The 14,948-nt window shown below is 42.8% G+C and overlaps 1 protein-coding gene across 7 annotated transcripts in view; it reads left to right on the top strand.

The window, feature by feature from the left end:
* RACGAP1 (Rac GTPase activating protein 1) overlaps positions 1 to 10,374 on the top strand; it is a 29,746-nt gene extending 19,372 nt beyond the window's left edge. For 6 of the 7 annotated variants that reach the window (XM_073882009.1, XM_025883333.2, XM_025883334.2 and 3 more), the window contains 12 exons: positions 1,151 to 1,204; positions 1,869 to 1,949; positions 2,548 to 2,674; positions 3,221 to 3,351; positions 4,005 to 4,169; positions 5,392 to 5,487; positions 5,757 to 5,955; positions 7,172 to 7,277; positions 7,453 to 7,585; positions 7,712 to 7,847; positions 8,764 to 8,872; positions 9,199 to 10,374. In XM_073882009.1, coding sequence (XP_073738110.1) covers positions 1,151 to 1,204; positions 1,869 to 1,949; positions 2,548 to 2,674; positions 3,221 to 3,351; positions 4,005 to 4,169; positions 5,392 to 5,487; positions 5,757 to 5,955; positions 7,172 to 7,277; positions 7,453 to 7,585; positions 7,712 to 7,847; positions 8,764 to 8,872; positions 9,199 to 9,274 — 1,413 coding nt within the window. In that variant the 3' untranslated portion in view covers positions 9,275 to 10,374. The remainder of the gene's footprint in view (positions 1 to 1,150; positions 1,205 to 1,868; positions 1,950 to 2,547; positions 2,675 to 3,220; positions 3,352 to 4,004; positions 4,170 to 5,391; positions 5,488 to 5,756; positions 5,956 to 7,171; positions 7,278 to 7,452; positions 7,586 to 7,711; positions 7,848 to 8,763; positions 8,873 to 9,198) is intronic. The other variant, XM_025883336.2, reaches the window with a different exon arrangement.
* Positions 10,375 to 14,948: the final 4,574 nt, after the last annotated feature.

Below are 14,948 nucleotides of genomic sequence, written 5' to 3' on the forward strand. Positions count from 1 at the left end.
GCACTCTATAATGCTTTGTTCAACAGTGATTAACTGGTCTAAACTCTTTGTTACCCTGCTTTTGTGGGGCAGCACCCTTTTCTTAACTTATGGTGGTGTTTCTGCATAAAAGGTCATCTCTTGATATTTTAGTCTTTGATGTTCAGAGACTGGTGGTTTATTGGTTTGTGTATCTTGCCTGTTTTACTGGCCGAAAGCTAGCAAACAAAGCAATAAATCAGGAGGTTATTTGTGGATGGTTTTCTGATAGTGAAAGAAGTGAAGACTACTTGTTATGTGGGCTAGGAGCGTTCTGTCCCAAATCAGTGTTTGGGGAAATCATTGCCATTTTATAGATATACATAGTAAGGAATGATATGAATAGGCCTGGGATTTATAGTAAAACTAGAACATATTAGTAGCTGATTTTGGAGCTAGACCTACTTATGGTGTATCTGTTGTAACCCAAACTGAATCAAATAATCAGTAGCTAAATTAAATTACGTAACCAGGAATTGGAGAGATTAGATTTCATTTAGCTGAGCTACCAGTTGCTATGTACTACTGTTTCTGGGTTTTGTGTTTTCAGGAATTATTAGGAGTAAGGAAATCACATGAATGTAAATGGTTAAACTAAGTGAAGTGAAACTAGACCATGGTAAAAATATAATTCTTCAGTGGTGAATGTCTTTGTTGGGGCCCAAAGAAGAGGGATGTTTGGGAAATGTAAAACCTGAACTAGAACTTTTTAAGTGGCTACATTGTACAGAACGTCTGATTAGATAGCAATCCCTTAAGAGTAAGAAGGACATCTAACCCGATCAGTATAGTGCCTGAGATTCTGTGAGTTCTACAACTAATTACAGAAATAGTCAGAAATAAAGGACCAGGCACTGGAGATAATCACGACAGAAGTTGATTCTTTACCCTTTTCTTGCCTCTGTGGTATTGACTCCTGACTCTATTATAATAGCTTCAATTTTAGAAAGAAAGCAAGTTAACTTACCATAGCTCTAGCTACAGCACTTGAGACCCTCCCTTCCCTTTGCCCAAATTGTAAGTTAGGCAGTCTGACTCAAAAAGCCTTTAAAGTTCTCTGTAAATTTATTTGCACAGGGTTTAGGGGAGGCCTAATCACAGAAAGAAATTAATGCAGTGTAATTGTCAACAGGATTGGGATTCTTCTTTGGTAAAGACTTTCAAACTGAAGAAGAGAGAAAAGAGGGTACGTATGGTTTTGTTTAGTTTTTGTTGTTTTTACAAAATTACATAAAGGAGTTTACTCTAGAAATTTTTCCATGATACAGCATTCCTGACATGTTGCTCTAACCATAGTTAAACACCTATTACAAATTAATTCATGCTGGGGGGTGGTATGGACGATTCTCAGGGCAGTAACTCAGGATAGAATCTTAACTGTTTCACTGTTCTGGCTGCCTCAGCTCATTCATGGAGTGGAAAAGGATATACTTGAGTTTGTTTTGAGTTGTCAGAGGAATTTTACACAGGACTTTTGTACTCTAATAGAATTTTCAGATGAAATGTGTGTATAATGGGATATGCAGAGCTCTCTGTGTGTGCTTGTTTAGGGCACTTAATATGTTTCCAAAGACTTCATGTCCTTAGATAGGATTACAGCTCGACTTTTTCTGGTGCTGTCATCTAAATTTTTCCAAAGCTTGCTTGTTTCTTTTAGGGCACTGAGGGCATTTTTGTGTTGGTACAACTTAAGCTTCATGTGGAAATAGAATGAGAGAGAGGATATTGTTATTTACCATAGCCCTGCTACCTAGGACTTTCACCCAAGTTGTCTAATGGAATAATTTTATTTTCCGTGCTTCAGATCTTCTGTTTCACACTGAACTTCTTGGTCTTTGTCTCCTTTCCAGCGCTCTAGTAGCCGACAGTTCATTGATGGTCCCCCCGGACCTGTAAAGAAGACTCGTTCCATTGGCTCCACAGTAGACCAGGTAAGAATAGTCAGGCCAAGAGAATTGTGGTTGTGAATACATCAGAGGTTAGTGGCCCCAACCATTAAGAATCCTGAGTCAAGGGGTGCCTGGGTGGTTCAGTCGGTTAAGCATTTGACTTTGGCTCAGGTCATGATCTCGGGGTTCTGGGATCAAGCCCCACGTTGGGTTCCTTGCTCAGTGGGGAGTCTCCTTGTCCCTCTCCCTCCCCTTCTGCCCCTCCCCGTTTGTGCTCTCTCTGTCTCTCAAATAATTAAATAAATAGAACCCTGAGTCAACACTGCAACGTTATTTTGAGAGAGAGATTTGGCAAGTTTTTCTATGTAACAATAGGATCCTTATCATCCATATGAATGGAATCACTCTGATTGAGTAAACAACTGTCAGCTTTATATTTGATTCTTAGTTGCTTGTATGTATGCCTCTGTGACCTATATTTCTGTTCGAAAGTATGAGGTTTCAACTGAGTGTTTTTGAGCTGGGGTTGTAATTCCTGACCAAGATTCGGGAATTTTTCAACCACTCCAAAATTATCCTATGGTGGAGGGGAAATTAGATTCACATGTTTGTCCTTCCCTCATTTCTACTTTTGTTTCAGGGAAATGAATCCATAGTTGCAAAAACTACAGTGACTGTTCCCAATGATGGTGGGCCCATCGAAGCTGTGTCCACAATTGAGACTGTGCCATATTGGACAAGAAGCCGAAGGAAAACAGGTCCACTGGGTTTGTAGCTAAATCGCCTGTGTAAAACAACTGGTGAAATTTCGGGAGACTTGGCTTTTTAGAACCCTTTGAGGTAGGGATTGGATATTGTGGGTAGTTTCTTGCTACTGCTTACTGAAGGCCAGAGCACTGTGTTATACCTTTGGATTGCTAGCCTGGCCTGTGCCACTCACACATAATATGTTCTTTCTTTTTCTTTCTTTCTTTTTTTTTTTTAATATTTATTTATTTATTGGCGAGAGAGGGAGGGGCAGAGGGAGAGGATCTTCAAGCAGACTCCCCGATGAGCATGGGCCCACACGGGCCTTGATCCCAGGACCCATGAGATCATGACCTGAGCCGAAACCAAGAGTCGGATGCTCAACCGACTAAGCCACCCAGGTGCCCCATAACTCATTATTCTTGAAATGAGTTTTTCTGCATAGCCATTGTTGTCGCTTCTGATTATGGTTACAAATTACTGGTTGTCTACTATTTATATTAAAATCGGGGTTAAAATTCACAAGGAACAAAATATTAAGAAGCTTAAAGTTGCTTGTTTTCTAGGTACTTTGCAACCTTGGAATAGCGACTCCACCTTGAGCAATAGGCAGCTGGAGCCAAGAACTGAGACAGACAGTTCCAGCACTCCACAGAGTAATGGAGGGATGCGCCTGCATGACTTTGTCTCTAAGACGGTAGATGTGATTGCTCTTTCTTCTTTTGGGCACACTTAATTTTTTTATTGTGAAAGTAATATATACCAGGAACAGATTTAAATAACTTAGTGTTAGAAAGTTAAATGTCAGATCTCCTTCTTTCAGTTCTACTCTTCAGGGCTGACTGCTGGTTACAGAGGGTCTATATCTTCCCATTCTGTGAGTAATAGTACATGAAAGTAGCTTTTCAGAAGCAGTTGTTTATGCTTTTTAGTGATACGTATTTACATAGTATGCTTGAATATAGCACTTTACCTTTGTCCCATTGGATTTCCTCATAAAAAGCCCAAGCAACCTGAGGCTCAGAAGAGTTAACTGCCTTGTTTGAGCCACAGGACAGCAAGTGGCAGAGTTAACATGGAGATTTTGTCAACAGGTTCTTTCCACTACTGCACACTGCCCCCTTCCAGCTGGATGACCTTATGCAAATTACACAGCCTCGTTGGCTTCTGTTTCCTTAGCTTGAAGAACAAAACCTGTGTTGTAGGACTATTGTGAGAATTACACAAGTATTTGTAAAGGGATTAGGAAGTTGTTTGGCACATCCTAAGTGCTTAATAAATGCTGGTTGTTGATGATGATAATTTTCTAAATCAGACCCCTCTGTTATTTCTGTCCTCTTTTGTCCTCAGGTTATTAAACCTGAATCTTGTGTTCCATGTGGAAAGCGGATAAAATTTGGCAAGCTGTCTCTGAAGTGTCGTGACTGTCGTGTGGTCTCTCATCCAGAATGTCGGGACCGCTGTCCCCTTCCCTGCATTCCTACCCTAATAGGAACGCCTGTCAAGATTGGAGAGGTAGGACCTATGGGGGCCGTCCTTGTGTTACTGCTTCTTTAGCTTTTTGAAAACTTAATGTCGGTTTTTATCCTGAAATTAGTGATGCCAAGCATAGTTTTTCCCACGAATGATGAAGAGAAATGATAAAATGTTAACTTGCAGCCGAGTCCTGCTTGGCTTTGTCTGTTTAGTAGCTTTTCTATAGCAGACTTCTCTTCCCTTCCCTCCTTCCACCCTCTCCGCTCTTCTCTACTCATCCTCCCTCCCTCCCTCCTTTTCCTTCTTTCCTTCCTTCTTCCTCCCTCCCCCTCCCCCTCCCTTTCCTCCTCTTCTCTTCCTTCCGCTCCACATCCTATTCTTGTTTTTTAAAATTCCAAACATATACAGAAGTAGATTAGGATAACTAACCCCTGGTTCCTATCACTCAACTTCTGTGATTACTAATTCATGTCCAGTCTTAATTTATCAGTACCCCCATGTCTTCCTCTTGGCCCTGTCCAGTGAATTAGTTTGAAACAAATCCCAGCCATCATATAATTTCATCTGTGAATGTTCTTCCTCTTATGTTAGAGGTATTCCATACTAAGCTATTAAGATTAGATTGCTTATTTTTAAAAACTGATTCAATCTATTAAGAAATTATTTATTGTACAAATAACATTAACAAGATTCAGAACAAAATGATTATGCTGCTTCCCAGCCCCTAGCAAATCAAATGTTACTTTTCTTTAATCTTAACAGTTCTTATTCGTGCATGTAATTGGTTACAAATTTTTTCTACTCTGATAGAGAACCATGGAGTTCTCCTCTACAGATAGGTTTGTGTCCCGATCGACTGTGAGTTGTGTTAAATAATTTTTCTAAGGATAATTAAAGGGTAAAAAAGGTTTTATTTTTTAGAATAATAAATTAGTTCATATTAAAGGCCATACCTGTAATCTCATTATTGCTTGCTTTCTGAGGCCCTTGAGGAGAGGAGAAGCAGGAGCAGAGTTGTAGCTAGTGGTCTTATTACTTGTTCATGTAAGAGTGTGGTGTATGTGACCATAGATCAGTCCTGTTGGAGTTGTAGGAAAAAAAAAGCTGAGAGTCTCTGTTCTAATATATGGTTTGGGAATAGGAGTTTAAAAGTAAACCTCATGTCCCAGCCTGAGTATTAGTTTGGAGATGGTTCTTCCTACTAGTCTTGATTTGCTGGTCTAAGTGGTATAAATAATAATTTAAAACTCTCCCTTTTCAGGGAATGCTGGCAGATTATGTGTCCCAGACTTCTCCAATGATCCCCTCCATTGTTGTCCATTGCGTAAATGAGATTGAGCAGAGAGGGCTGACTGAGGTAAGAGTCGACCTTCAGGGGTGCCTGGGTGGCTCAGTTAAGCCACCAACTCTTGATATCAGCTCAGGTCACGATCTAAGGGTTGTGAGACTGGGCCTGTGTCAGGCTCTGAGCTGGGCGTGGAGTCTGCTTAAGATTCTCTCTCCCTCTCACTCTTTCCCACTCCTGCCCACCCCCGCCCCCCCCTCTCTCTTAAAAAAAAAAAAAAGTCCACCTTATTTGTGTTAATAATTAGGAGTTCTTAACTGAAAGTGTCACCTTGATAATAGACAGGCCTGTATCGGATCTCTGGCTGTGACCGGACAGTAAAAGAGCTGAAAGAGAAATTCCTCAGAGTGAAAACTGTACCCCTCCTCAGCAAAGTGGATGATATCCACGCTATCTGTAGCCTCCTGAAGGACTTCCTCCGAAACCTCAAAGAACCCCTTCTGACTTTTCGGCTCAACAAGACTTTCATGGAGGCGGCAGGTAAGAGGAGATCTTAATACTAGAATGTGAGTCCCACAGGGGCAGGAAATCTGGACTCTTCCTTGTACCACCCTGTATAGTGCCTGCAACATTGTGGATGCACACATGGTTTGATGGAAGAAGAACTATATCAGTGTTCTTGGTGCCCGTCCTCTTCTTGTCTAAACTATACAGGGTACTGACGGGGGGGCCATGTGAAGGCCTGTGGATCTTGTCAGCAAAGGTCTTGTAAAATTTATCTTAAAATTGAAATTTGCCATTCCTACCGCAACCACTCTTGACATCTCTCATCCTGGAGTGACAAAGAACCTACTGATTTTCCTCTTTCTATTCTCGGCCCTCTGTATGATCCTCAAACAGTATCTAGAGGGGTCCTTCCAAAGTTTAAATTAGATGATGTCTCTTCTGTCCTTAGTATTCTCCAGTGACTTCCCATTGCTCTCAGAATAAAATCCACAGTCCTTCACATGGCCCCAAAGACTCCACCTGTAGGATTTGGCTCCTGGTTACGTCTCTAGAATCATTTATCTCAACACCCTTCCCTTCTTTCTTCTCCCGATACGCTGGGATGCTTGCAGTTCTTAGCACATGACCAAGCTTACTCCCCTCTTGAGGCCATTGCATTCGTTATTGTCTCAGCCTGGAATGTATTTGCATGATTTGCTCCTTTATTTCTTTCAGGTTTCTTTTTGGGTATCTTGTCCTCAGAAACACCTTTCCTGACCACCTTGTCCAAAATAACTGCGCCCATTACTTTCTAGCTTCTACTATATAGCACAACTGATAGATACCTGCTTTTTGACTCACTCCTCCAATAGAATGTGAGTTCCATGAGGCAAGGTCTTTGTTTAATTCTGCTTTACCTGAGCACCTACAGTAGTACCTGGTCCATGGTAGGCCCCTGACTGTGGTTTATAAACGAACACCTTGGTAATTGTAGTCGCTGCAGTTGTGTGCCTGCCTTCCCAGCACGTGGGTTGCTAGCTGCTTTCCCTAACTGTGGGAGCCGTTTTTTTTTTTAAAGGTTCTGATTTCTAATATTGAGCTATTGGCCAGTGTCCTGCTTGTTAATGAAACTGGAGTTTGATGCAGTCATGAACCTAATCAGAAGTTTCAGAAGCTTACTGTATAGATGAGACTTTGTGGTCGATCACTTGGAAGCACGCTGTCAAGGGAAAGAAGTCTAGGCCTCTTGGTGTTTCCTTTGCATTTGCAGAAATCACAGACGAGGACAACAGCATAGCTGCCACGTACCAGGCTGTTGGTGAACTGCCCCAGGCCAACAGGGACACATTAGCTTTCCTCATGATTCACTTGCAGAGGTGAGTACGGCAGAAACTTGCTTCTGGGAGCTTGGGAATTTGCCACGGGAACATAATGTGGGTTGGGTGTTAGGGAGGGAATGTGAAGGGTGAATTGTTTACTGGTAGATCTTATGTTTTGGTCTGTGTTTAAGCGGAAGAGCAAGTCTTCTAATTGAGTGTTCTCTTGCTTTAGAGTGGCTCAGAGCCCAAACACTAAAATGGATGTGGCCAATCTGGCTAAAGTCTTTGGGCCTACCATAGTTGCCCATGCTGTGCCCAATCCAGATCCAGTGGTAATGTTACAGGACACCAAGCGTCAGCCCAAGGTAGGCAAGTGCACTGTATATATAAAATACATATATATAAACCTGTTTGACCTGATAACATGAGAGAGTGGTGAGAGGTAGGCCCTAAGCTTTGGAAGTGTGCTAACCTGTTTGGTGGCTGTTTAGGTGGTAGAGCGCCTGCTTTCACTGCCCCTGGAGTACTGGAGTCAGTTCATGATGGTGGAACAAGAGAACATTGACCCCATGCATGTCATTGAAAACTCAAATGCCTTTTCAACGCCACAGACACCAGATATTAAAGGTAAGGCCCGACCTGACTCCCTCTCTGGTTTTGGGCATTTACCCTCTCCCTGCCTTTGCTAGAGCTGTTTAGAATTCATATTCTTCAATAAAATTAAGTTTGTTATGAGGATTCTAACATTAAAAGAAAATTTGTACAGTTCTATCATCCTAACTTCTTTTTTCACTTTTATGGAATGTGGTTCTCCTTCTTTTCCTTATACATATGGATATTTTAGAAATACAATAACAATTCAGATATAATTTGATCTTATTTCGCTTAGCATATTGTGAGAATGTTTTCTGTTACTATATAATTTTATTTTTATGGTTGTAAATAGTAATTTACTTAACACATTCTATTAGGAATTGATGTTATTTTTGAATTTTCCATAGTTACTAATAATGCTGACATCAGCATTATATGTATATACCTCTGTTTCCCCTAAAATTAAATTCCCAGGAGTGGGAATCGCTGAATTAAAGGGCTTGAACATTTTTATGTTTCACCAACTTGATTTCTTAAAGACTTTTGCCAATTTGTATTGCCACCAAAAATGTTTGAGTTTGGTTTCTTCCAACATTACTGGCATTGGAGACTTGACCTCTCATTTTTGCAAGATCCTTTTTAAGAAAGAACGTTGTTCTTTATAGGTAAGAATCAAGTGGTCAAACATTAAATTTGTGAATGTTGGAGTTTGAGAATGGCCTAAATCAGGAAGTGAATGTCAGCTCTTCATTGAGCAGTTGCCTACATAGTTCAGAAGATAGACTGGTGTGTTACAGACGATGACAAAAATGATCTCTGGGACTTTGCTTGGGTCTCTAACCTTAGCTCTTAAAGTGCTTCGTAGAGTATTCACCTGAAAACTGGTCACCCACAAGGGTGCTTTTCTTTTTGCCCTTCCTTTAAAAATGTGTCTTAACTTTGACTGAAGTGAGTTTACTGGGGCCCGTGACCACTCCTGAGCATCAGCTTCTCAAGACTCCTTCATCTAGTTCCCTGTCGCAGAGAGTGCGCTCCACCCTCACCAAGAACACGCCCAGGTATGTGGAACCAGCTGGCTTGGGAACTAAAAAAGGACTCTTTCCTTAGACCTCTTTTCCCAGCATACCGAAGCTCGTATTGAAGGGAAAATGGAATGAGGCCTTCAGCTAGCGGCTAGCCTTTAAAAGCTAATCTGGAGCCATAAGGACCCCTTTTTGAAAAGGGTCTAAAGGTTTCGTTTCCCCTCTCTCATCTCAGGCGACAAAGAATAGTTTGCCGAGTAGTTGAGGAGGGTTTCCTATTTTTAGCTGATAATATCAAGTAATGTTAGAGTTGTTGATTTGCCTTCTTTTCATAGAATACTGTTTTGGTTCATTTTCCGTAGATTTGGGAGCAAAAGCAAGTCTGCCACCAACCTAGGACGGCAAGGCAACTTTTTTGCTTCTCCGATGCTAAAGTGAAGTCACATCTCCTGTTACTTGCCCGCATTCCCTGACTGCAAGGAAGGGCGCACCTGTACTCTCTGCTTTGCAGCCTCCTGTACTCGTTACTACTTTTAGCATTCTCCAGGCTTTTCATCAAGTTTAATTGTGCATGGGGGTTTTATTAAAACTATATATATCTCCCTCTCTTTCTCCTCAAGTAATGTCATATCAACACCTTGTGCTGTCGTTGTTGGGAGCTTTTAGATGGGAGATCTTTACAGCGGTAGAAGGGAGAATATGGAATTCATTGTGATTGGGGGTGGGGGGGCTGGGGCGGGCGCATCCCTTTGGCTTAAAGCCAAATGCTGCTCATGACTGATCTTTCTCGGGTGTTATTTAGAACTAATTTCCATGAGACAGTGACAGAGGCCGCACCTCTTTGGTTAAGACTGACTTGTCTCAGGGTGGGAGGTGGGAGGGCAGGGTAAAGAAAGGTTGGACAGAGGATTTAGGATGGCTCCTTCTGAGAACTTGGAGGTCCCCTTCCCCCAGTATGAACTCAGCTGTAACACGGAGCCTTCATAAAGATGGATATAGGGTGAGGACAGAACTAGTGATGGGGGTGTGCTTACTAGCTTTGATTCGGATTGATTAGGTGTAATAGTGTTAAGTGGCACAACCTTGTAAAAGTGATGCTACAACTTGTATTTATCTCTAATGGGCCTCTGGCTGGGCTTTGGGTTTGGTTGGGGTCAGAGCCAGTTTGTATTTTAGTTGAATTCATTCTGATGCTTGACCCTCCCATCCCCTTGTCCATTGGAGCCTGACTTCTAAAGGTCATATGCCGTCTATTTGGCGTCCCAGTTCACAATTAAGAGTAGCCTATAAGGGGAGATTGTCAATATTTTGTGTGGCAACAAAAGCCACAGTCATTTTGTCTTTGCACTTTGGTTGCTAAAATCTTCCTATGGAACATAGCCACATCTAGATAAATATGAACTTTTTCTTTTATTAAAATTATTTCCAATGTCTACAAAAATGCTTTCTTCTGTAGAATGTTTTTGACCCATAGTGACCTTTGTCTGTAAAACACATTTAGAATAATATTTGGAAAAAAGTAAATCGTATATTCAAAAGTTCTGTGAGGTTGGTTTTCTTGTCCTGGAAGGTAACCTTCAATGCCTTTTTAAAGAAAATATTTTTCCTCAGTGTTTTGGTCCATTATTCATTTTCATTCTCTCCCCTCCCCCAGTGTGGCCCCCACCAGGAGTTTGTTTCTTCGTTTCTCATTCAGTCTCTTTCATTGTCCAAATTGAAGTCCTAGATTTGTCTTTTGACTGTTATCCTCTCATTTGAAGAAACTACTTTAAACAAAAACCAAACTTTTTAAACAAGTCGTTAGGGACCAGAATGGTGCAGTTTAAAAAAAAAAAAGAAAAAAGAAAAGAGACAACTCTGGCTGGCTGACTGCCTGGAACATCCTTCACTGCTGGAAGTGCCTCTGGAGTGAGCTGGGATGATTAACTGAGGGCACCTGCACTTGGAACTCTGAAGCTGGTGAACAGAATGTATCTGAGATTGAGCGTAAACAGTTGCAGGCTTAATATGTAACCGCGGAGAGAGGAGGCAACCTACTGGCTTTTTTCCCAGGAGGTAGCAGCTCTCAGCAGGGATATTTTGCCTCAGCAAATTGAAAGAGGACGGGTCCCTTCTCCTCTTACCCCCCTTTACACACACACACATGCCTGTTAAGTTTTATTTTTTAACTTTGTCCTAGATGCCATCTTTTTCCTTAGGTCTGTGTAAGCCTGTGTTGGCCTGGCTCCATATTTGCTGTTCTGTAGTATCTCCCCAAGGTGCATTTTAAGTCACTAATGTGGAGGAAGTAAATGGATTGTATAATGTTAGTGAAGGCAAGACTACCCTATGCAGGAACTGATGGCCTATTAACGAAAAAGGAAATGGTCCTGTGTGTCAGATGTTGGCAGCCAGTTGCTCAGTTTCGGGCTAGGCCAAGAGACCTCAGCCATGAAAATAATTCTGATATTAGCAAAGGGAAATATGTACCCACCTTCAACTTCTTTAATAGTACTTCATGTGGAACAGCTTGACTTTCGAGGGCTTTCTTAATTAAATTGTATTTCCTTGATGTGAGATCTAAGGAAACGGTCCAGTGCTTTGGAGTAGCAGGAGTAGCTCCTGCCCCTAAACCCCTTCTGATGCTGCCTCTTACCCCGCCTTTAATGCAGTTTAACTTCACTCTCTCACTTGCTAAATAACCAGAATCTAAATTTTTAAGTCCGTTCTCCCTCAGTCTAGGTAAGACTCCTAAGTTTGATGTTTATTTTTTTTAATTTTTTTTTTAGATTTTTTTTTTTTTTTTTGACAGAGAGGAAACACAAGCAGAGGGAGTGGGAGAGGGAGAAGCAGGCTTCCCGCTGAGCGGGGAACCTGATGCGGGGCTCGATCCCAGGACCCTGGGATCACGACCTGAGCCGAAGGCAGACGCTTAACGACTGAGCCCCCCAGGCGCCCCAAGTTTGATGTTTATTTAACTGGGCAAGCATTGCATGGTTTGATTCAGTAGCAACAATTTGTATTTATTACTGGGCATCTAATGATTTCTCTTAAGAACGTGAATTCATTGCAGAAATAGAAAGCATCTGAGTTTCCATCAGAGGACTATAGAGTGTTCAAGTGATTTACCATGACAAAAATGGCCATTTTTGGCTATGAACTACACCTGTGGCATTGAAAGGGGTCTTGAATTCTTAAATTCCTGCTTAAATTATTGGGCAGCACAAAGTGACCAGGAGTGCTGAGTACAGGGAGCAAACCCATCAGCCTTGCTGGGTTGGTTTCGTTAACAGCAGGACCCCCCTGCCCACCTCAAGCTTCAAACAGACACATACACATATACATACAGTACATGATACACTGTGATTTCCTGGGATGTGATTTCCCGGTGGAAAAACATTTGGGAGACCCACCATGGTGAGTCTGGGATACCGAGCAGTGGTTTGCTTACTCATGCGCCACCTTTTCTGAGGCTCTGCAAGACGTAGGGAAGGGGCTGTTATGGAGTCCTGATCTGAGAAGCAAGGGAGGCACAGTTCATACAGTAGGTTCTCGATCCATGTGCTTCGATGATAGTCTTGATCGTGACTCGGGTTTCAGCCACTGGTGCAAAAAGATTTTAAGCATGCAGAGTTCGGTTATGTTAGTCATTGTGCTTTTCATAGAAACAGGATTTGGAGAATGGTCACTTAACCTAGGAATTCAGTGATTTAAAAAAAAATCTCCCTGGAGTTGGCCTGTTTTATAAATAAGTGAAGCCCCCAGGCCAGGGGCCAGGGTTCTTAACTTGTATAATTTATCAGACTCTGCTTCTCAGAGTCTGTATTTGTTGATGGTTTCTATTCACGAAGTCAGGCAGAAGGCAGTTTGACGTCACTAGGAATAACCTTGTAGTGTGTGGGAGCCTTGTCCTCCGCAGTTGTGTGGGATGGGAAAGGAGGCCACTTTTCAGGGACTCGGAGTTGGAAGCAGGAATTTTCCTTTTGTCTACCTTCTCCCTCTGTAACTTGCCAGCTTCATTTAGTTGCATTGTTTTGATACAGATTGCTCTCACATCTCACACAGTTGGACACCATCTGTGTGCTAGGCTCAGACACGTATAAATGGATATTTAGATTTCTAATAAAGCACTTGCCGGTTAATATCTTCTCTGGTTTTCAGTGAAGATGGAATTAACCGATTCCTTATAAAGTCTCTAGGAAATGTAATATGGTGATTGACAGTATACCAAGTGCTTTCATTCATCATCTTACCTGATGTCACCACATCCATGTAGGGTGGGCAGGTAATCTTATCCTAGTTGACAAATTCAGAGGGGTGATTTGGCTTAAATTCCCACAAACTAATCTATAGTTTAGCGGGGATAAGAACCTGGGGATTACAGCTCCTACTGGAGTTCAGCTGTGGTGCTTGCTATTTTAGATCAGCATTGTGGGGTCTGTTGATATATTATTAGGTACATAAATGATTCCATGCAAGGCTGTATGCGGATGTGCTTATTTACAGATGACCCAGAAGGAGCAGGGAGGCCCAGACTGCTGGGAAAAGCATTTGGGACAGGAGAATGAAATGTCTTAATGGTTGGGCTTATTGTCTTGTAGAGTGGGAGCCCTGGGCTTGGTTGGTGACCCAGGGCTGCTTTCTGTGTGGAAGGAGGTGGATGAGCTGGTGTGAGTGTTGGAGGTTCCTCCTGGTGGGAGTCCGTTCCCAGGTCACCCATGTGCATCTTTAGTGCTCTGAAGCTCAGAGCCAAGAACAGGCGAGTCTCTGAGCCAAAGCCATCAGCCTGCTTCTAGAAACGTGTCAGCGGATTAGCTTATTGGCTTTCCCCCTGAGTGGCATTAGCTCTCACCCCGTCTCATGTTCACCATCTGGCTTTGAGTAAGAAGTCGTCGAGTGATCTCTCTTCAGCAGCCTGCTCTGTGCCAGGGCTTTCTGAGGGCTGCTCAGCTTTCTTCCTCATCAACTCCAGGGCCCAGTGCTCTCCAAGAAGAGGTAGTCTGTCTGTTGTGTCCACACATACACACACCTGGAATCAGAAGAATAGACCTCAGAGGAAAGAAAAAAAAAATCAGCTCAAAGGAGAATGTGTCTGTGTGGTTAGTGGCCTAAAGTCTTTTGTTGTCAAAACTAACAAGTGGATCTGTCCTTAGGTGAGTTTTTAAAATGGAGTTGCTCCTGCCTGTAAGATAATACAGTTTGTCCAGATTTTAGTAGAGCAAGACATACGAAGGGACTGGGATTTTTCTTCCTCATTGGAAAGCAAGGCCTCAGGTGGGGTGCTTAAGTGAACCACCTCTCGTGCCCCCAGGGAGCTGGCTGCTCTCTCCTCCTAGGTTAATAGATGTTGACTGGGGCTAAATGCCTGATGCTTATGGACAGAGTCCAGCCCCTCAGCAGAGAAGCCACACTGTGGAGATACAGCGGCTGCCATTAAAGGGGGCTAAGCCCTTTCCAGCTGCTTTGCTTTAATGGGCACTGCCTGCAGGCGGCAGCTTAACGGAGCTGTCTTAGCCCGATTAGGAGGAAATGACTAATCTCAGCATCTCCTGGCACTGGCCTGGAGGCTCTGGGGAAGATAACCCGGTAGGGTGGGAAGTGGTTGGATAAGTGGTGCTGGAGTGCTAGGCGATTATCCCCTCGAAAATGGTGGTCCCTACTTGGCATGGTTTGTGTCTTACTTTGTTTCCTTAAGAAAAAAGTGGGCTTTTCTTTGCCGGCCTCCCTGGCACTGAGGGAGAAGCTATGTTAACCATGTTGGGCGGCCTGGGTATTGAAATCCTGCAATAGAGTTAAGAGCATATGAGGGCAATGGTGCCCAGCCCCCTTAGAGGAAGAAGACCTGAGACCCTCCAGTGTGGTCCCCACTTTGGCCTTACATTCCCCTTCACTTCATTCATTCATTCATAGTAGGCTCCACACCCAGGATGGAGCCTAATTTGGGGCTTAAACTCAAGACCCTGAGATCAAGACTTAGACACTTAACCAACTGAGCCACCCAGGTGCCCTTCCCCTTCACTTTGAAATCTGATTTAAAGAGCCAAGATCTGGGGTGCCTGGGTGGCTCAGTCGTTAAGCGTCTGCCTTCGGCTCAGGTCATGATCTCAGGGTCCTGGGATCGAGCCCCACATCA

The sequence above is a fragment of the Callorhinus ursinus genome, unplaced genomic scaffold (genome assembly GCF_003265705.2).
Source record: "Callorhinus ursinus isolate GAN/ISIS: 27379988/994484 unplaced genomic scaffold, GSC_fseal_2.0 scaffold44, whole genome shotgun sequence".
NCBI lineage: Eukaryota > Metazoa > Chordata > Mammalia > Carnivora > Otariidae > Callorhinus > Callorhinus ursinus.